This window comes from Myotis myotis, unplaced genomic scaffold (assembly GCF_014108235.1).
Source record: "Myotis myotis isolate mMyoMyo1 unplaced genomic scaffold, mMyoMyo1.p scaffold_m19_p_20, whole genome shotgun sequence".
Classification (NCBI taxonomy): Eukaryota; Metazoa; Chordata; class Mammalia; order Chiroptera; family Vespertilionidae; genus Myotis; species Myotis myotis.
Window position 1 is genome coordinate 8,605,672 of NW_023416325.1, and position 21,131 is coordinate 8,626,802.

Genomic DNA, 21,131 nt, shown 5'->3' on the forward strand with positions numbered 1-21,131 from the left:
CTGTATTTATAAACTTTTGGTTTTTGGTCTATATTTTTAGACGCCACATATACGTGATATCATATGGTGTTTGCCTTTCTATTTTTATGTATCGATTTTAGAGAGAGAGGAAGGGAAAGAGAGAAATATCAAGTTGTTGTTCCACTTATTTTTGCATTCATTGGTTGATTTTCTTGTGTGCATCCTGACCGGGATCAAACCCGTAACCTGGGAGTATAAGGACGATGTTCAAGCAACTGAGCTACTGGCCAGGGCTTGCTTGTCTGTCTTTATCTGATGTATTTTGCTTAGTGTAATGCCCTCAAGGTCCAACCGTGTTGTCACAAATGGCAAGACTTCTTTTTTTATGGCTGAGTAGTATTCTGTTGCATATATTTACCACATCTTCTTTGTGAATCTCCTCTTAACTCAGTTTAACTGCTCACCCCATATTATTCTCCCCTGTTGCATCAGGTGTCATTGGCTATACTAATTAAGGTTACAAATCATGGATAATATAGCATAAATGTTTTGTATAGGTTTTTGGATTTGCTATTTATTTTGTTCAGAGTATGAAGAACCTTGCAGTTGGATGTGTCACTAGAGTTAAAAAATCACCACATGAAAACTGTGTCAGATGAAGGAGTACATTTGGAAGTATTACATAGATGTCACTTTCAACTTCTGTTGTGAGAAATGCATGTTGTCATCTCCTAATTATGTTCCCGTTACCATTTTACCTTTTATTAATCATTGTAACCAAGGTTACTTTATTCCACCAACTCCCTGGGGAGGTTTAAGTGTGTGTGAGACACATAATAGCTGATTTTGAAATTTGAGTATAAGAGCATGAAAATTCTTAACAGAACATTTTTTTCTCATACTGTAAAGTTAAATATTTAAATTTGGTGAATATTTTTTTCTTATTCTTAATTAAAACTCAGTAAATTATCATTTTAAGAAGAGATTATTAAATCAATGTGTATTGCTCTTGGTACAGAGTCAATAGAATCATTAAAATGAACTATACTCTGTTTTTTAAAACATACGGGTACTAAAGGAATAGTCATACATCTTTTTTCTTTATTATTTTTAAGGCAAGAGGAGCAGATGTGCCTGAGATTCCTGGAGACCTTAGCCTTAAGACTTGTGGCAGCACAGCTAGTATGAAGGTTAAACACGTGAAAAAGTAAGTATAACTTTACCGCAGTTTTGAAATGAATTCCTATAAATGGAAATGAGTTCTTTACTTTAGTTCTGTTAAAACCTTTATTTAGATTTCTTACTAAATAAGCTGTTACTGTCCATACATTAAACTATACTGTTAAGCCTTAATTTATGACTCAGCAGTTAGTGGGCTAGGTTTGAAGACTAGCTCTGGTCTAAAAATACCCTGTAATTTTGTTCTTGCATCTTTATGTCATTGTCTATTAGACTGCATTTGTTCATCAGGAAAAAGCCAAGTATGTCCTTCTTGGTACCTTTAGTAGGTGTTCTCACCCATTTAGAAAAATCGAGTTTGTTGTTTGAGTTATGGGAATTGCTCTGTCTCAGCTTCGCTTTCACAAGGGTAGGAAATGGGTGCCAGAAGTTGACTCTCAAGAAATATCTTCAGTTATCTGTTTCAGTTTTAAGCAGAAAAACCACCTTGTCAGCGGGTAGAGGGTTAGATAGCTGTGTTTTCATTGTGGGTATAGAAAAGACAAGGATAAAAGTGTTCATTCTGCATCCAGACCCACCAACCCAGGACTGATGGGCTGCGACAACATGCACAGGTAACGCCTGGCTTTGTGTTCTGTGGTGGGAATGCTGCTTCTGGCTGGAAGCTGGCTCGTCTCAGTTTCCATAACATTCACCGACAGCGTAGTTTTCCTGTGGGCACTGACTTGGGACACGATGAGGAGAGTACAGTGGTGCTTTTTAATTTTTGTTGTTGTTTTTTGACCCGTGCACTCCATGTAACTTTCATTGGATTCCGTGTATTTCTGAAAGGGTGTGTGTGGGTATATGTGTGCTCATGCGCATGTGCTTATTAAATAAACTATTAAATAGTTTGCTTGCATGAGCTCCTATACCCGTTTTATTTTCTCCGGAGGCTTAGCAGTTTCTTCACTGTTGCGGTGTCTTGTATCTCACTGATTTATCTCATGTGCTTCAGGTTGCCCTTCACCAAAGGCCACTTTCCGAAGATGGCCGAATGCGCACATTTCCACTATGAGAACGTTGAGTTTGGCAGCATACAGGTATGCTTGAAGTGGTTCCTACGTGCTGAGTTAAGTTTGTTATTCACAACTCTTTTTCAGGAGTAAACCAAGCGCGTTAACATATGCTATACCAGTATAATATACGTTATACTAACATATTCGTTTCAGGTATACAAACATAGTGATTAGACATTTATATAACTTACAAGTGATCACCCCAATAAGTCTAGTACCCATCTGACACCATCCATAGTTATTACAATATTATGTTATTGTGTGTTTTTTTTAAATACAAATAAGTGGCTCTTTTTTTTAATATCTCCACAGGAGGATAATTTTTCCATTGGTTTTTAGAGAGAGTGGGAGGGAAGGGAAAGGAAGGAAAGAGAGAGAGAGAGAGAGACATCAATGTGAGAGAGGATCATTGATTGGTTGCCTCCCACACTTGCTCCAATTGGGGGATTGAACCTGCAACCCAGGCATGTGCCTTAACTGGGAATCGAGCCAGCGATCTTGAGTTGCATGGGATGATGCTCCAACCAACTTAGCCACACTGGCCAGGGCAATGCTGTTGTTTTTTAATCAGTGCATTTAAGTTTGGAAAATTTTCCCCTGAATAGTACATTGAACAAACTCTATAGGTTTTGATATATAGCGTTGTATTATGTTTTGTTTAGAGAAATTGAAACGCCAGTGGAAGAAAAAAGATAATTTCTAGAAAGGACTTCTTGTTTTAAGTAAAACCATATAGTATACCCCACGTTAAAAGGCTGTTAAATCGCGTTGTTTACCCAAATCTTCAGAAAAAAATCACTTCTACTGTCGTGGTAAACAACCTGCTTCCCTATTTATAATGGTCTGCCCTCTAGCAACTTCAGCGCGAAATTGTAGCTAATTTGCCTACAAACGTCAGGTGGTCACAATAATCTGGCCACTCAGTGTATAGTTTTAGATTTTGTAAATTTATTATCTTTATTGCACTTCTCTCTGTTGTATCATCTCCATTGTTCAAAAACTAAGATTTATTCAAATTTCAGAAAATGTTTTTTCAGCAAGAAGGGAAATATCCCTTGTAACTTGCAAATGTCAGTAATCAGTTCATTCTGTTTTACCCATTTGAGGCCTTGCTCTCCTCCTGCTGTGGCTGGTGTGGTGCTGCCATCTAGTGTGGAGGACACTAAAACATTTGTGTGGTTTGCATTTCCTATTATTTGCTCATCTGAAGCTGAAATTAATGTTTCCTTTTTATCTGATTTCATATAAAGCATTGAGGTAAATTAACCTGAATCCTAGAGAGCAGGTCTTACCTGAAATAAGGCCTAGGAAACGTATGACTTTAATACCTATTTCTTGAGCATTCGCTGCTGAAGTTACTGTGCAAGGGCCTGAGAAATGCTCCTGTTGCTTTCTGGGGTCAGATACACTCTTGTCTTCATACTGAGAAATGTGGAAAGAGGTTGTAATGTTTGACCCAAGTGTGAAAATGTTGAGGAAAAATCATGTGAAACACAGATCCTGACTTTTCATTTTAAATGAAGTTATCAGGAGTATGGTAATCAAATACAAGCCAGTATTTATTGAATGTTTTCTGTGAGCCAGATTTACACTAAGTACTATTTGTATATTGTCTGATTGAGTCTTCTCAACAGTTTCAGATGAGGAAATCGGGGTAGGAAGAGTTTAAGAACTTACCTAAGATCACAGCCGGGAAGTGGAGGGGTCTGTGTGTGCATCACAGCCACGAGCCATTAACACCCTGGGATGTAAGCATAGGGCTCTGGGAGAGAGAAACCTCTTCTCTGACCAGAGGGCTCTATTTGTAGGTTTGCTGTTCAGTCGTAACCCAGGTATCAAAGCAAGTCCTGACCACACAGAAATGTGGAAATGCCCATGAGGCACTCTTTTCCTGATGAGTGTATGTTCTGGAGTGAGCACCTGTAAGACAGGAGCTGTGATTCTGCCGGGGTGTCATTCTCGCTCATTTCCCATGTGTTCTGCGTGCTGCGGGCATCTCACTGAGCTGAGGGGGATTCTAGTGTCTGGAGATGAGCAAACCTGGTCGTCAACATAGGAACAGGGCTCTCTCCCAAGTCTGGAGGGAAAAGTGGACCGTGAGGCTTATGAAGATGCGTGTAGGTCTCTAGCTTTTCCCAAAGGAATTTGAAGTGCAGTTTTGTCTACTATTGATTTTTGCCTTATATGCTGAAATTAGAACTTAGTTCACTTATTACTCACCTAAAAGGCAACTCTAATATATATTCTTCCACTTGGCATTCTCGACTCAGGAGTTTTAAAGTGGTATTGTCACTCTTAATGTGTTAGGGTGTTGACGGTGGGCATGCGTGGACCACATAATATTGTGAAACAGAAATATTTTTCATGTTTTCATACCTCGTAGAGGCTACAGAGGCGAAATGTACGAACTCCAGAGGTATGTCACAGTGCAATTGCAACCGTACCAGAACTAAATAAAAGATGAACATTTGAAATCTGTTGATTAGGCTTTGATGACCGGTATTTTATGTGGGTGGGGTGATGTAGTTCTACCCTGACTTACAAAACTGATGTCCATGCTCCCTGTAGAGAAAGGACTTTTCTGAATATTGGAAGGCTTTCTGGATAGAGTTTTATTTTTAAAGATCCTAACAACACTAATTGCAGATTGGTTACCATGGTGATAGAAAAGTGAATTCAGTATAGGAAAAATAACTCCAAAAATAGATTTGTAAGGAATCTAGAAGGATGGGACTTGGTCCTTCTGTTCTCCCTTCCTTATAGACAAAGCACTGAGATAGCGTTACATTGAAGGAAGTACAAGTAATGTAAATCATTACGTTCATGTCATTCAATAGGCAAATGTAGCCCAATTGTTCATAATATGTGCTCTTGGCACATGTGGTGTGGGTACTGCATAAAATCTCGCCATTCTGACTTGTTCATAGGGTGTCTTAAAACCAACAGACAATTCATCAAGAATGCTTTTCTTGCCGAAACCGGTTTGGCTCAGTGGATAGAGCGTCGGCCTACGGACTGAAAGGTCCCGGGTTCGGTTCCGGTCAGGGGCATGTGCCTGGGTTGCGGGCATATCCCCAGTGGGAGATGTGCAGGAGGCAGCTGATCGATGTTTCTCTCTCATCGATGTTTCTAACTCTCTGTCTCTCTCCCTTCGTCTCTGTAGAAAATCAATAAAATATATTTTAAAAAAAGAAAAAGAATGCTTTTCTTGAATATCTTGTAAGAGATTCTTTCCTCAGGAGAAACAAGCAATATACCAGTACACCTAAGAAAAATGTAATACATATTGTGAGAGTGCTTGTATAGGCATTCAAAGGCAAGAGAAGTTACTTCCTGTGGCACTCAAGGAAGGCTTTATTGGAGCTTGAATAGATTTGGGATATGCAAAGACAGAAGTGCAGAGCATTTAGACAAGGAAAATTAGCTTAGACAAAGGCACCTGGGAGGGGCGGGGAGGGGATGAATGAGTTAGAAGGATTATGGGAAAACGTGGTTTCGAAGATATTTGGAGCAGTGCCTTTCTTCAAAGCTCATCTAAGCTTCTGGACTTTGCATTTAAATTACCTTCTTAGTAGGAATTGAGAAAGCATTGAGAGATTTTGAAAAGAAAGTGCCATAATCAGGGTGCGAGGGAAATGGAGAGAGGCCAGTGGGAAGACTACTGTGAATGTCCAGCCAGCAATAGTCTAGAACAGACACTGTGAGGCCCAGACCCAGAGGAGAAACAGTGGAGAAGGGGAAAAAAGGAACAGGTGAGGTGTGAGAGGCAAGTTTTGGGAGGCTAAAGAGAGAGATTAGGGAATCAAAGGTTGAGATCAGATCTTGACCCTGGGAATGTAAAAAGAAAGGACATGTGGAGAGGCGGAGGGGTAGATGAATCCGGGATGATTAGCTTGGTTGACAGTGAATGGTTATGAAACCAGACACAATGGGTCCGAGGCTGCCTGTCACTACTTGAGCCAAATTAAACAGAGACAGGGTTGAATCATATATGAGCGTTTATTCCAATACTGCCGGCAGCATGGGAGAGCAGTTGGTCACCCTGGAAATTCTGCTCTGACCCCCCTCGCCAGTTGGCTGATTATATACACACGAGGGAGAAGATGGCTAGGTGCTGCTGTGAGCATAACATGGAAAGGGGAGGGAGGGTCTGCAGTCGGGCCTTTAGGAGCTCAAAGATCCATAACAAGGTGGCTAATCTTCTATGATGCTACAAACAGCTCAGCCCGTTCCTGAGACTGGAGAATAGTCAGTGTTCCTAGGCAAACTCCCGGAGGGGGTCAGGGTCCAGGCACAGCAACCACATCAAAGCGTGTCCTGTCCTTGGTCTGTTCTCAAAATGTATTTCTTTCCTGAGTCATCGAGGCATCTTATCTTTTTACAGTTTTGTTTCATCCTTCAGTTTCCCTGGGCCTGTAAGAAAACTTCTGTAGTTAGTAGGTGTATAGTTATTAGACAGCTGTGGCTCTGTTCTTATTCCGTGCCCTTCTCCACTATCAGTTATGTTATGCTATTGATTTACTTGGGGAATTAAGGAGGAAGAAGCGAATATGTGAAGAAAGCTGATGAATTTAGTTTTGAAAGTGAGTATTGCATTCCAGTGAGACCATGTTTGTTTATTCAGTCATTCATCAGATAATTAGTGACCCTTACTTAAATTCCAGGTACTTTTCAAGATGTTTGGGTTAGGCATATACCTATCTCATTTTTTCCTTATACTAGTATGTGATAGTTTAAAAATCTGCCAAATGTGTATTACAGATATTTTTTATCCCAGTTTGTAATGCATCTTTTCACTTGGTTTATGGTGTCCCTTTTGTGATAACTGTAAAGTTTTTGATGTAGTCAGTCTCTTATTTTTCCCTATCGGCGTTGCAGCTAAGACATTCTTCCCCATCTGTGGACATAAAGCTACTTTCCTGTATTTCTTTATGGACTGACCTCATGCACTTGAAGGAATAGCTGTGGAAATCAGTGGGTGGGTGGGCGTGGACGCTGGTACCAGGTGTTCCTTGCATTGTCCTTTATCACTGCGGGCCGCATGCAGCCAGTCAGGGTTTGGCTGGTTTCTCCTGACCTTGTCTGACGCAGGTTCTGGATCCTCCTGTGCCTTTTCCAGGCTTCCAAACACATCCATCGACCTCTTGGGTCTCATGAAAGTCTTGTCACTTTCTGCAACTTCATTCATTCAGGTTTCATTTCACCTATCTTTTTTTTCATCAAAAAAATCCCCTATGACTTTGTAGTTCATCTGGTTTATTTTGGCTAATGTGAGAATGAATGATTATCTCTTATAAAGGTGTTTTTGTTTATTTTATTTTTTAATATTTTATTGATTTTTTTACAGAGAGGAGGGGAGAGGGATAGAGAGCTAGAAACATCGATGAGAGAGAAATGTTGATCAGCTGCCTCCTGCACACTCCCCACTGGGGATGTGCCTGCAACCAAGGTACATGCCCTTGACTGAAATCGAACCTGGGACCCTTCAGGCCGCAGGACAACGCTCTATCCACTGAGCCAAACTGGTTAGGGCGGTGTTTTTTTTTTTTTAAATACTTTTTGTGCTACTGCTTTCAAAAACAGAGAACATATCTTTGTCATCCTTACATTTCTTTTTTTTATCCTTATATTTCTGATAACCTTAACTGTAAGAATAGGTAACATTTATGAAGTACTCACTGAGTGCCAGGTGCCTCAGTGAGTACTTAATAACTGTTATCTCATTTAATACTCAAAACCTCGAGAATAGTTACTGTGACATCATCTCCATTTTCCAGGTGAGAGATTCAGTAGGGAGGTCAATATTGCACAACCAGCGAGTGACTCTTCTGAACTCGGGGTTGTCTGACTCTGGCACAGAGTTTGCCAGTGCATCCCTAGTTAGGGCAGGCAGGTAAGGTGAGTGAGCGCCGTGAGTGGGATAAGAAATAGCAAAGCAAGCAGCACGACGGATGACAGTTAACATCCAGCCTCGATGCTGCTGAAAAAATAAAGAGGAATCGATTTGGTGGCAAAGTCTCTTGGAGCCACATTCACAGGGGCCGGTCGCCTCTCAGCCCCGGCTAGTTGTTGCCCATGTGAGAATATGGGTCCAATACTTCAGATTTCCTGTTGTTTCAATAGAAGCCTAGAAATTGTTTTTTTTTTTTTCTTTATATAAAACTGCCCAGTTTCTAAATGCTATTTTGTGGTTCGAATAAAAATAAAGTTCAGTGTGCAGACCTGCACGGTGAGTCTACAATGAAACGTAGCTGGAGCCACGCTGTTCCCCGGGCCCCAGTCTGCAGTGTCTGTAGCAGAGCTGAGCCCGGGGAAACCAGCTGCTCACCTGCCTCTCCTTGGCCCCCGGTGCCTTCCTTCCCGCTGTGATGTAAAGCAAGGGCATGAAGACCTGCCCTGGAGCGAATGTGTTTTATTTGCTGCTGTTGTGCACGTGTTGGTTTAGAGACAAGCTACAATTCTCAGAATCACTTCTTTTTTAAAATCTGGAATTCTTTATCTGCCTTCAAGTAGTAGAATTCTACTCTGAGGCACACCTTATTCCATCACGTTGATGTGAGAACGAAAGTATTACCGAACGCTTTGTTTGTTCTTGCTCACTAATCACGGCTCTCCCTCTCTCTGCCCTTTCTTCTTGGCCTCAGCTCTCCCTTTCAGAAGAGCAGAACGATGTAACGAAAAACGGCTGTGAATCGAAAGAGCTGGTCTACCTCGTGCACATCGCTTGTCAGGTAATTTTGTGGATGCGTTCTCCGTTTCACATAAAATGTACTAAGGATTGTTTTGAGCGATTGTTAAGTTCCTTTCTGTAACGCTTTTCTCATATTGCCTAATAGAATCCACAGGAAAATACTTGTACAATATTGAAAGGGAATTGGACGATGAATGACCATTGTTAAGAAAATAAATGGTATCCTCTAAAAAAAAGAGGGATAAGTGTCTTTATACAGAATCAAGTGGAATGCACAGTGTAGTATGACAGCTCGCATATCTTCTCTGCATTTTCAGAAAGTTTTTAAGGCTTTCGACACCTGTGAATGCATAACAGTGACTATGGAAATACAGACGTTTTGTTTTCTTTCTCTTAGTCATTTTGGCATTTCTATATGTACTCAGAGTTGAAACAGTCAGTTTAAAAGAATCCGTTTTCTAGACATTTAATTTATAAACTGCAATGAAAATTCTTCTTGTAAGAGCAAGGGGAGTCTGTTGTTTATGGTAAGATGCTAAGAACCCACAAAATCATCTCTGCCCGAGGTGCTCACATTTCTAACCAGGATGGTGAATTCCACTGTGGTGTAATAGTAGAATGTGCGCATGTTCTAGAACGGTGCTGGTTTTGACTTGCTTTTAATGAGATTTAAAATATGTTACATGTAGCATTGATTCTTTCCTCTACCAACTAATCAGGTAATATAGTTTATGTAGTCTATGTTTATTGAGCCTTCTGCCTGTTTTCAAGCAAAAATTTCTTGCATACAAAGTTTTTCTTTTTCTTTGGGAGGGAGTACGATAGGGTCATTTATTTTATTTCCCCTCCACCCCCAAAAGTATTATGTATGTACCTGAAGTTAAAATTAAATAACCTTGGAAAGTCTAAGGCTTATCTCATATGGGAAATACTGAAGTTCTTAATCTAGGTGACCTTAAGGAAAGCCTTTCAGAATTAAGTGCTTTTTTATTTAAGTGCTTTTAGGTGTCAGTGTATGATGCTGGAAATGGAGTTTTTCTTTTATGTTTTATGGACTATCATCTCGGAAGTAGGCAGCTCTAAACCACTAAGTTTCATGTTGTATTTTTATTTGGTGAGTTACTCTTTAAGTGAGAATATTAAGTGCTTTTATGATGAGCCTTTACTGATAGACGAATATAAAACGTATCTTCTGCCCGGCTGGCGTAGCTCAGTGGTTGAACATCAAAGTATGAACTAGGAGGTCACGGTTCAATTCCCGGTCAGGGCACATGCCCGGTTGCAGGCTTGATCCCCAGTGTGGGGTGTGCGGGAGGCAGCCGATCAATGATTTTCTCTCATCATTGATTTTTCTCTCTCTCTCTCCCTCTCCCTTCCTCTCTGATATCTATATCTATATATCTATATATCTATATCTATATCTATATTTATCTATATCTATATCTAATCTGTATCTATGATGAAAACATACCTTCTTTATCTAGAGTACCTGGTTGACATGTCATAGTGAATTCATTAATCCCTCTATAGCAGCCGTGGGCAAACTACGGCCCGCGGGCCGGATCCGGCCCGTTTGAAATGAATAAAACTATTGAAAAAAAAGACCATACCCTTTTATGTAATGATGTTTACTTTGAATTTATATTAGTTCACACAAACACTCCATCCATGTTTTTGTTCCGGCCCTCCGGTCCAGTTTAAGAACCCATTGTGGCCCTCGAGTCAAAAAGTTTGCCCATCCCTGCTCTATAGCCTAGCACTTTTCAGCATCTTTTTTTTCCTCACTATTAATTTCCACATGTTCTGACAAGGCAAATATTTTTTATTCTCCTAAGCAAAACACAGTGTCAGTAATACCTGTGCTGGCTTTCAAAAATGACCTTCAAAAGTTATCTATGGTATTTTGATACCATACAGTAGCATGTATAATTGTTATTTGATTATGCTTCCATGAGTAGTGACCTAGATAGGTAGGCTGTTTCCTGGTAGTGAACATCTTGTCAAACTGCTTAGAAAATTTTAGACTCCCTGGTATGCTGTTTATTACATCAAAGCAGTAATTTACTGCATTGCAATAATGCCACCACACTGCTCTGCCTCGGCGTAAGTAGTCATTGCTGCCTGCCCATGGCTCACCTCCTGTATTCTTGCCATGCAGCTCAGCCACAAACCATATTAAACGAGAATCCTACTTTTTTAATAACTAAGAGAGACTCACAATCAAACCCTCTAATTTTGCAAATGAGGAAATTGAGGCCCAAATGCCTAAGCTGTAGGGAATCTTAGCAGGAGCTGCTAAGGACTTCAGTTCTCCGCTTGCCAGTTTCTCCTGCATCTCCTTGGAATTCACTGGTAACAACAGACGTGGGGGGGTTGCATAGTCTTCAGGTAAGATAAGCTCATCACCGCTGATGGGATCTATCCATCTCCGAAGCTATTTATGCACGTTTCATATCTTTGCTAATTTCTCATCTTAATAATGTGCTCTTGAAATTCTTTTTATTTAACCAAAACCCTTGGTCCTTCATCTTAACCCACTCTCTTCCCTTGTTCTTTGATCTTAAAAATAATGGCCAATTAAATAGTGATCTTTTCCCTTCCTATAAGTTAAGTGATAACTGCTTCCTTTAGGTCTTATCTTTGAACCTTCTAACCGTGCCTTTGCCTCTCCCCTCTAAAGTCTTAATTTCTTTTAAAATTGTGAACCTAGAAATATAAACTACGCTCGTCTGGTGAATTGGTCCAGAGTCAGTGGGCATTTGGGGGCGCCTGTGTGTAGTCATCAGATATTCTGACATGCAGTCTGTCAATGTAATTCTTAGAACAACCTTTGAGGTTAATAGTCCGGTTTCCATTTTACAAGACTCACAATTGTTACTTAAAGAGAAAGACCAAGATTTAAACCTCAGTCTAGTGGGTTTTCCCCCCTATTCCTTCACCATTTCCTAATATGATTTGTACCTGGGTGGCTACTGTGAACTTTGTGAGCCTATCCCAAATATTAATAAAAGGGACCCAAACTGGCCATCTAGGTTTCCTTGAATGACTTAAGTGGACAGGGCGTGGGCAGCACGCATATATGAATAAAGACACTTACAGAGAGAACATGAAGTGCAACTTTCAAATGAAGATCCTCTGAGCAGAGGTGAGGCTGACTGGGTTTCGTCCCAGGCCGAGAGGCAACGCAGACTGAGTGACTGTAAAACTATTTAACAGCTGGCATGGCAGGGGCCATGCAATAGAGCAGATACTGTCATACAGCCTCAGTTATCCAGGTTGGTGTGTCTCAGCTGAGTGGTAACCACGGATTAAACTGCTCTCCTGGATGCCTTGAAGAATTGATGTTTAATGTCTTGCCTGAGCCCTCATTCCCCTCCCTCTTGTACGAATTATTATTTAGAATAAGTTGCCTTATCCAACATAGGCCCAGGTATTTCCTTTCTTATCCTTTTATTCTATTCTCCAAGTAAATAAACTGGAAGGAAATAAAGTGTTAGGTAGAAAAACGAGTTAGCTAATGTGGATGAAGCAATGCTTTTCCAGTTTGTATCATGATGTTTATCTGAATGGAAAAACGTTGTTTTTTTGTTTTGTTTTCTGAAAATCATACTAATTTTTTCTTTGCATTTTACTCACTTTTTAGGAAACAATGTTTCTAGTTTGAAACCAATGAAAAATTCTAAAAATCTTAGTAAATTCAGGTATATGTTAAGGTAGATATAAGATAAACTTTTATTGTCCCAAATGTTGAAAATTTAATAATAATAAAAAAAGACCCAACTAGATAAACCCTGCCACTAATTATATTGAGCCCACTACAAAGAATGAAGCATTTATAAGTGAAATGTTAGTGGTAGTGAGTCTTAAAAGCATTCTGTAGTCTACTGTTTTATTCTTTGGCAAGTAAGCAAACATCAGCCTGTAAAGGTTAATATTAAAATGGCAATTTTAAACCTAGCTGTTGCAAGAATTTATCCTGACGTGTGCTCTAATGAAAATCCTGTTCTGATCTTTCCCTTCTGTAAGTAGTTTTGTTACTGTAAGAATAATTGTTGCTTCATAAAATACTGTGTATTTTATTGTCTCTCAGTCAGCCTTATGGTTGAAATTAATGCTTCATGCTGAAGCTGGATTGTATTAACTACCTCTGTATTTTAACCAGAATTCATCAATATAATAGTTTATTTTTCTGAAGATCCAATTTTTCATAAATGTTTACAGTAATACGAAGGCTTCGTTATGCCCTAGTTGTTGAGGTAAACAGTTGGTTTTAGGGGAATGCTTTCCTACCTCAAAATACCTCCTGTATGTTGATGCTTGAAATTCCACCATTAGAAATGTATTCCTGGGTATTAAATATTTCCTCCACTCGGTTCATTTAGAAAATGTGGTTCCTAAGGGGGCGGGGTTTGCATGTGGACATTTGCAGAGCTTCTGTATTCACACAATGTACAGGCTGATGCAAACCTCCTGATTTAAACCTCACACCTCTTCTGTGCCATGTAGGTGGTGCTGTTCCCAGGCTCCCGATGAGATGAGTAAGCTGCTGCTCACAGGTGTTAGGTAACTTGTGTGACGTCCTGTAGCCAGGACACGGCCAGGCTGAGATTTAAAGCAGGTCTCTCTCGTCGCCCTGAACTTCATCATACAGTGGAAGATATGATTCATAGCACAGTTTTTCCCCAGATAAATTTCCCATGATAAAGAGACTTCCCAGGACATGGGTGAAGACTGTGCCTCGCAGAAAGAACAGCAGATCTATCTAGAATTCCTCTCTCTCTCTCTCTCTCTCTCTCTCTCTCTGATATTACCAAGCCAGCACAAGCCACTCCCTCTTGCTGAGCCATTGTGATAGCATGCGTGTTTGCGCCCTGGAATCGAATATAACCCACTAAACTGCCAAAATGATGTAAAGTGTACATTGAAATGTGTTCCTTCAGTGATTAAAGCGCTACAATAGGTTTTCACTGTATTTAGAAACTGCTGCTTAGCAAGGCCTGGGAGGACCTTGCACCCTTGGACTTGCCTGTCTCTTCTCCATCATGTCTTGACAGCTTTCTCTCCTCTGCTGGGTCTCAGGAGCTTCAGCCAGTTCCCAGGAGACACTACTTTCTTTCTGCCCAGGGCACTGAGCTTCCATCAGCCCCTAACTCTTCACATTGAGCACTAGCTGGGTCTAGTTCCTTCCCAGTTTTTATTTTTTTAAATATATTTATATATATTGTTGACAGTATTATAGCTGTCTCCCATTTCCCACGCTTTGCCCTCCTCTACCCAACCCCAATCTCCATCATTTACTTGTTGAGACTGTGGAGGTTACTGCATTCATGTGGTTGATTGTTGATATTTATTTCTGTGAACAAGACTGCTTAGATGACAGAGAACAGGATTACCTTTTAAAAATTAATGAACTTTTGCCGAAACCGGTTTGGCTCAGTGGATAGAGCGTCGGCCTACGGATTGAAAGGTCCCAGGTTCGATTCCGCTCAAGGGCATGTACCTGGGTTGCGGGCACATCCCCAGTGGGAGGTGTGCAGGAGGCAGCTGATCGATGTTTCTCTCTCATCGATGTTTCTAACTCTCATCTCTCTCCCTTCCTCTCTGTAAAAAATCAATAAAATATTTAAAAAAAATAAAAATAAAAATAAAAATAAAAATTAATGAACTTTATTTTGTGGAGCCGTTTTAGGTTCCCAGCAAAAGTGAGTGGAAAGTACAGGTTTCCCTCATACCCCTTGTTTCCACAGAGGCACAGCCTCCTCCACTATGGACATTCCCTGCCAACATGGTACATTTGTTACAACCGATGAGCCTACCTTGACATACCATTGTCATCAAGAGCTCACTCAGGGTGCTGTACATCCTATGGGTTTGCATCCATTTATAATGACGTGGATCCACCCTTACAGTGTCACACACAATAGTTTCTCTCCCCTAACTATCATCTGTGCTCCACCTGTTCATCTCTCACTTCCCAGGAACTCTTGGTAACCACTGATCTTTTTATTGTCTCCACAGTTTTGACTTTTCCAGAGTGTCCAATGGTTGGGATCATACAAAATGTAGCTTTTTCGGGTTGGCTTCTTTTGCTTAGTAGTATGCATTTTAAATTTCCTTTCTTTATTTTTTCATAGCTTCATAGCTTACTTCTTTTTATTGCTGAATAACATCCCATTGTGTGGATGTACCACAGTTTATTTATCCTTTCACCAACTGACCATCGCTTCCAAGTTTTGGCAATTATAATTAAAGCTGCTATAAATACTCATTCGCAGGTTTTTTTGTGTGGACAGGACATAACTTTTCAGCTCATTTAGGTAAACACCAAGGAGTGCAGTTGTTGGACCTGATGATGAGAATATGTTTAATTTTGTAAGAAAATGACAAGCTGTCTTCCAAAGTGGCTATGCCATTTCAGCAATGAAAGAAAGTCCCTGTTGCTTCACATCCTGGCCGGCTTCGGTGTTATCAGTGCTCTGGATTTTTGTCATTCCGATACGTGTACAGTGGTGTGTCCTTGTTTTCATCTGCATTTCTCTGATGACATGGTGCGGAGCAACTCTTCATATGCTTATTTGTCACTTGTTTATCTTTTTGGTGAAATGTCTGTAAAGGTCTTTGACTCATTTTTGAATCAGTTGTTTGTTTTCTTATCTTTGATTTTTAAGAGTTCTTTCAATATTTTGGATACTTACCGGGTATGTCTTTTGTGAATATTTTCTCCAAATCTGTGGCTTGTCTTTTTATTATTTTTTTTGACAGTGCCTTTGACAGAGTGGGAAATACTAATTTCAGTGAGGTCTAGCTTATCAATTCTTTTTTTTATGGATTGTGCCTTTGATATTGTATCTGAAGAGTCATCACCAAACCCAAGGTCATCTATATTTTCTTCTGTGTTACCTTCCAGGAGTTTTATTGTTTTGCATTTTACACTAAGGTCTGTGATCCATTTTGAGCTAGTTTTTGTGATAGGTGTGAAGTCTATGTCTATATTCATTTGTGATTGGATGTCCAATTGTTGCAGCACCATTTGTTTAAAAGACTGTCTTTTCTCCATTGTATTACCTTGCTCCTTTGTCAAAGATCAGTTGACTATGTTTAGGTGGGTCTGTTTCTGGGCTGCCTATTTTGTTCCATTGTGTTTGTCTATTCCTTTGTCAATATCACACTTTACAGAAAATCTTGAAGTAGAATAGTGTCAGTCCTCTAGCTTTGCTTCAACATCCTGTTAGCTATTCTGGTCTTTTGCCTCTTGAGATAAAATTTAGAATCAGTTTGTCAACATCCACAAAAATAACTTGCTGGGGTTTTGATTTCGATAGCATTGTGAATGTATAGATCAAGTTGTGAAGAGCTGATAACTTGACATTATTGAGTCTTACTATCCATGAAAATGGTCTATCTCTCCATTTATTTATCTTTGATTTCTTTCACTAGAGTTTTGAAGTTTTCCTCATATAGATCTTATATGGACACTTTCTGTTAGATTTATACCTAAGTATTTCATTTTGAGGGAGATGCTTATGTAAACGGTATTGTGTTTTTAATTTAAAATTCCACTTACTCAATGCTGGTATATATGAAAGCAATTGGCTTTTGTATAGTACCCTTGAATTTTACTGTTTTACTATAATCGCTTATTTCGGGAGTTCTTTTGTCAATTTTGTTTTGCATATTTTACCTAGACAATCATGCCATATGTGTACAAACGCAGTTTTATTTTTTTCCTTCCCAATTTGTATCTTTTATTTTCTTGCCTTACTGCATTAGCTAGTAATTACAGTACAGTGTTGAAAAGCATTGGTAAAAGGGAACACCTTGGTTTTATTCTTGATCATGTCATGTAACTCACTACATTGTTTTGGAGTTTAACTACTTATTATCAAGTTAATAGAAGCTTTCCATTATTAAATTTAAAATCCTCTGAATGAAATACCATTTTAGAATAAGGTTTGGTTCATAATAGAGACTAATTATAGGAGCCTTTTTTTCTTACCCATAGGGCAAAAGTTGGATTGTTAAAAGAAGTTACGAAGATTTTCGAGTACTTGACAAGCATCTTCATCTCTGTATTTATGACCGAAGGTTCTCCCAGCTCTCAGAGCTTCCCCGTTCCGATGCCCTGAAGGACAGTCCAGAGGTAATTACTCCACCTAAATTAGCAGACATTTTTGCTTGCATACTAAATAAAAGCTTAGATTGAACACTCAGGATGATTCCTGAGATTATTTAATTGTTTCACGAATGAAAAATTAGCAATGCTGGGTAAGAAGTTTAGTAAAGTAGATTCAATGTATAATTTTATAACAAACAAACAAACACACAAAAACCCTCAGATTGTACTATATAAATGAGTAGACCATTCTCCAAAGAGAATATAAAACATGGAAGCAAAAATATGGAAAGAAATTGACTTTAGCAATAATCAAATAAATGCATATTAAAACAATCCTGTTTGCTTAGTTTTGATGGCCGGCTATGTCTTTGCATCCACCTGCACACCTGCCAAGTATTCCTAGTGAAAATATAAAAGAGTGAAAGAAATATTTTTAAAGGGAAGAGATTTTTTTTATGACATCAGAAATAAAAAATTGTGAGGAATGTTTGAAAGTACATGGGGTAAGACTTATGAGGGCAAAAAATATAGCATAAAATACATGGACAAGAAGACAGATAAACTAGAAATCTTATAGGTAAAAATAGCGTTACATTATGCGCTGCATGATAACAGATGGTCAACAATGGACAGCATATGTGACAGAGGTCCCATAAGATTATAATGGAGCTGAAATTTTCTATGGCCTAGCGACATAGCTGTCATAACATCAGAGTGCAATGCATTACTCAAGTGTTTGTGGCAATACAGGTGTGAACAAACCTACTGTGCTGCCCGTCACATAAAAGTACATGCCCAGCTGGCAGGTCACAGTTCGATTCCTGGTCAGGGCACATGCCCAGGTTGTAGGCTCCATCCCCAGTCGGGGGTGTGCAGGAAGCAGCCGATCAATGATTCTCTCTCATCATTGATGTTTCTGTCTTTCTCCTTCTCCCTTCCTCTTTCTGAAATCAATAAAAAGGCATACAAAAAAAAAGTAAAAGTAAAAGTATAGCACGTACAATTATGTACAGTACATAATACTTAATGATAATAAACATGTTGCTGGTTTATCATAATATGCTTTTTATTGTTGTTTTATAGTGAACTCTTTTTACTTAAAAGAAAAGTTTGCTATAAAACATTATGCTGTGTCATCCGGCAGCAGCCTCACTCATCTCATATTTATTGTGTCTCTTGATTGCATCATTTTCTCTTGGGCTTGATTTAATCTCACGTTGTTTTGTACATAGCATGCTGTGCAGGTTTGTAGCCTAAGAGCCATAGGCTGTACCGTCTAGGTTTGTGTAAGTGCACTCTATGATGAAATCGCCTAAGGATGCATTTCTCAGAACATGTCCCCATCAGTTAAGAGGTGCATGACTGTAAACAACATAACTGAGAGGGACAAACAGAGAGCTCTGAGGAGCATGATTATTACACTCAGGGAGAAAGTGAAGCAATCACATTCATGGAATGAGAGGAGAATTTGATAAAAATAAAATAGAGAACTTAGAAATGAACATATAGTCATTTAAATTAATTTTAGTAATAACAAGCCTGAATAGCTGAACTACACACAACATTGACACAGGTGAAGAGAGAATTAGTGTGCTGACAGATCAAACTTTATGAGAACACAGCCCAAAAGGAATAAAACGTAAGAGAATAGTCGGAAAACATGGAGAATAGATGGAGAAGTCCCTACTTCCCTCTCATCGGGAGTAACTAAAAATTAATATAAGAAAATCCCCTAAAGCTAAAAAGGCATGTTTTCAGATTAAATGGTCCCATTAAGTGCTGATATAATGAGGGAAAAGACACACTTCTAGCAACATGTAGTGAAACTGGAAAATGCCTAAACAAAGAGAAAACCAGAAAAGCTCCTAGAAAGCAAACCACAGATGTTCTCAAAAGAACAAGAATTGGATCAGCATTGGACTCCTCAGCGGCTGCAGTGGATGCTTGGAAACAGTACCAAACCTCATCCAAGTCCTGAGGGGAAGCCATTTCAATTCCGTAATTAATTCCAAGGCAGTTAACACGTTAAGCACCCAGCCTGTTTTGTCTTCGGGACGGAGAGTATAGTGTCAGTCACCGGTGACTGACAGGGCGCTTCACGTGTTAAGGATGGAGGTAAGGTAGCAACATCATCAGTCATGTGGGAACTAGCCCTATAGCAGAGCCTCAGGAACATCTTAGAGCCACCGGTTCCTTCATGTCATAGAAAACCTGGGCGTCTTTCCATCCCCATTCCCATCTCTGTGTGCTACATTTTTCTCTCTCATACTGTTTCAGAACATGGTCACCACCAGTGGGTCCCAGGTTTTTGTCTAAGCTAAGACAGCAGCCAGACTGAGCTGAAATTTTGTATCCTAATTCCTGATTCCTACAGTCACTCTTGCTAGGCCTGTTCGTGTGGTGTCACATTCCTGGACCAATCGGCTGGCCCTCGGTGTAGGACCATGTATGAACATGGCTGTCCTGCCGTAGCTGGGATATTACAGAGAAAGAGTTTCAGAGTAGCTGGGAGAAGCTGGGCAGGGGCCTAGTCTGTCTCTGCTATCATCGTTTACATTTTCAACACAAAAGTAGAAAGAAAAAGCAGTAAAATTAGTAGCTATAAAATAATCTGTCCCCTGATGATGAGGGGTTAAAAGCCAAAGTTCTGTGCATTACAGGGAATTACTATGTATGTGCCTGTAGTTCCAGCTCATGGAACTGTTTCTCTGGGAAGAATCCTCTGTAACTATGGAAATGCCAAGAAATCTGTAGAGTTGCCTTTTCCCTCAAAACAACCAATTTGCAACAGTTCCTCTGGCAGAGAGTAGTTATCTGAGTTACCACGGAATCTTCTCTTTCCTTTCAGTCCGTCACTCAGATGCTTATGGCTTACCTGTCCCGCCTTTCAGCTATCGCCGGCAACAAGATCAACTGTGGACCTGCCCTTACTTGGATGGAGGTATTATCTAATTCACCTCTTATTAAGGTTTATTTTTAAAGTATCTACGTAAGAAATTTAATAATAGTTTAACTTTGATAGCTATTTAAATTTTAGGAATCAAAGAAATGGTGTCTATCTTTTAGAAGGATATAGATGTGACACATTAAATATTTTTCATCTGAAATCTTTCTTTGCTAATCCAGGCAACTTATTTTAATACTGTTTTGGTGCTTAATATATTAATGTATACATTTAGAAAGGTGTGCATCTATTTTCAGTTGACTTAGTAATTGAGAATATTTTCCAGTTATTTATGAACAAGCGACAACTAGCCTTTTAAAGGATCTGATTTAAGAAGAAGTCTCGAGTGCCTTCTGGAAAACTCTGTGCTCAGCTTCTCACATGGCCACAAGAATGACAGCTGAATTCTAGAACAGCCATCCTTGAGAACCACTTGAAGACTAGCTGGAAAGAATTTCCATAACTAAGGATATCTAAAAGAAGCCATATTGAGACTGGTGGGAAGGGTGGAGATGTAGAACAGGCAAGTCCGCACCTGGGTATGGCATTTAAGAACTGGGAGGGATATCTCAGCTGTGCAGGTCTCCCCCTAGGAGCAGTGGTCCCAGCCTTACACTGGACTCCCTAGCCCAGGGTATCAGTGCCTAAGACATCGAAGAAAGAAATTCAGGAAGATGCAAATATTTGGAAGCACATACTATGCTCATGGATAGGAAGAATTACCATTGTTAAAATGTCCACACTACCCAAAGCAATCTATAGATTCAATACAATCCCTCTCAAAATACCAGTGGCGCTGTCCATAGAACTAGAAAAAAATAACCCTAAAACTTATATGGAACCAGAAAGACCTGGGATAGCGAAAGCAACATTGAGAAAGAATAACAAAGTTGGAGATAATACTCTACCTGACACCAAATTATACTACAAGGCCATCATAATAAAAACGGCATTATTACTGGTATAAAGAGAGATACATAGATCAGTGGAATGAAATAGAGGTCCTGGAAATAAACCCATGTCTGTGTGGTCAACTAATCCATGACAAAGGAGGCAAGAATATACAATGGGGTAAAGACAGTCTCTTCAATAAATGGTACAGGGAAAACTGGATAGATACATGCAAAAAAGAAAGAAAGAAAGAAAGGAAGGACGTCTTTCTTACACCATATGGAAGAATAA

At 39.5% G+C, this 21,131-nt stretch overlaps 1 protein-coding gene across 6 annotated transcripts in view; it reads left to right on the forward strand.

The window, feature by feature from the left end:
* ARHGAP32 (Rho GTPase activating protein 32) overlaps positions 1-21,131 on the forward strand; it is a 169,727-nt gene that overhangs the window by 92,834 nt on the left and 55,762 nt on the right. For 4 of the 6 annotated variants that reach the window (XM_036353253.1, XM_036353249.1, XM_036353251.1 and 1 more), the window contains exons 3-8: positions 1,077-1,168; positions 1,713-1,754; positions 2,138-2,222; positions 8,843-8,929; positions 16,892-17,029; positions 19,854-19,946. In XM_036353253.1, coding sequence (XP_036209146.1) covers positions 1,077-1,168; positions 1,713-1,754; positions 2,138-2,222; positions 8,843-8,929; positions 16,892-17,029; positions 19,854-19,946 — 537 coding nt within the window. Of the gene's footprint in view, positions 1-1,076; positions 1,169-1,712; positions 1,755-2,137; positions 2,223-8,842; positions 8,930-11,073; positions 11,278-16,891; positions 17,030-19,853; positions 19,947-21,131 lie in introns of those variants that run through there. The other 2 variants (XM_036353250.1, XM_036353254.1) reach the window with 2 other exon arrangements.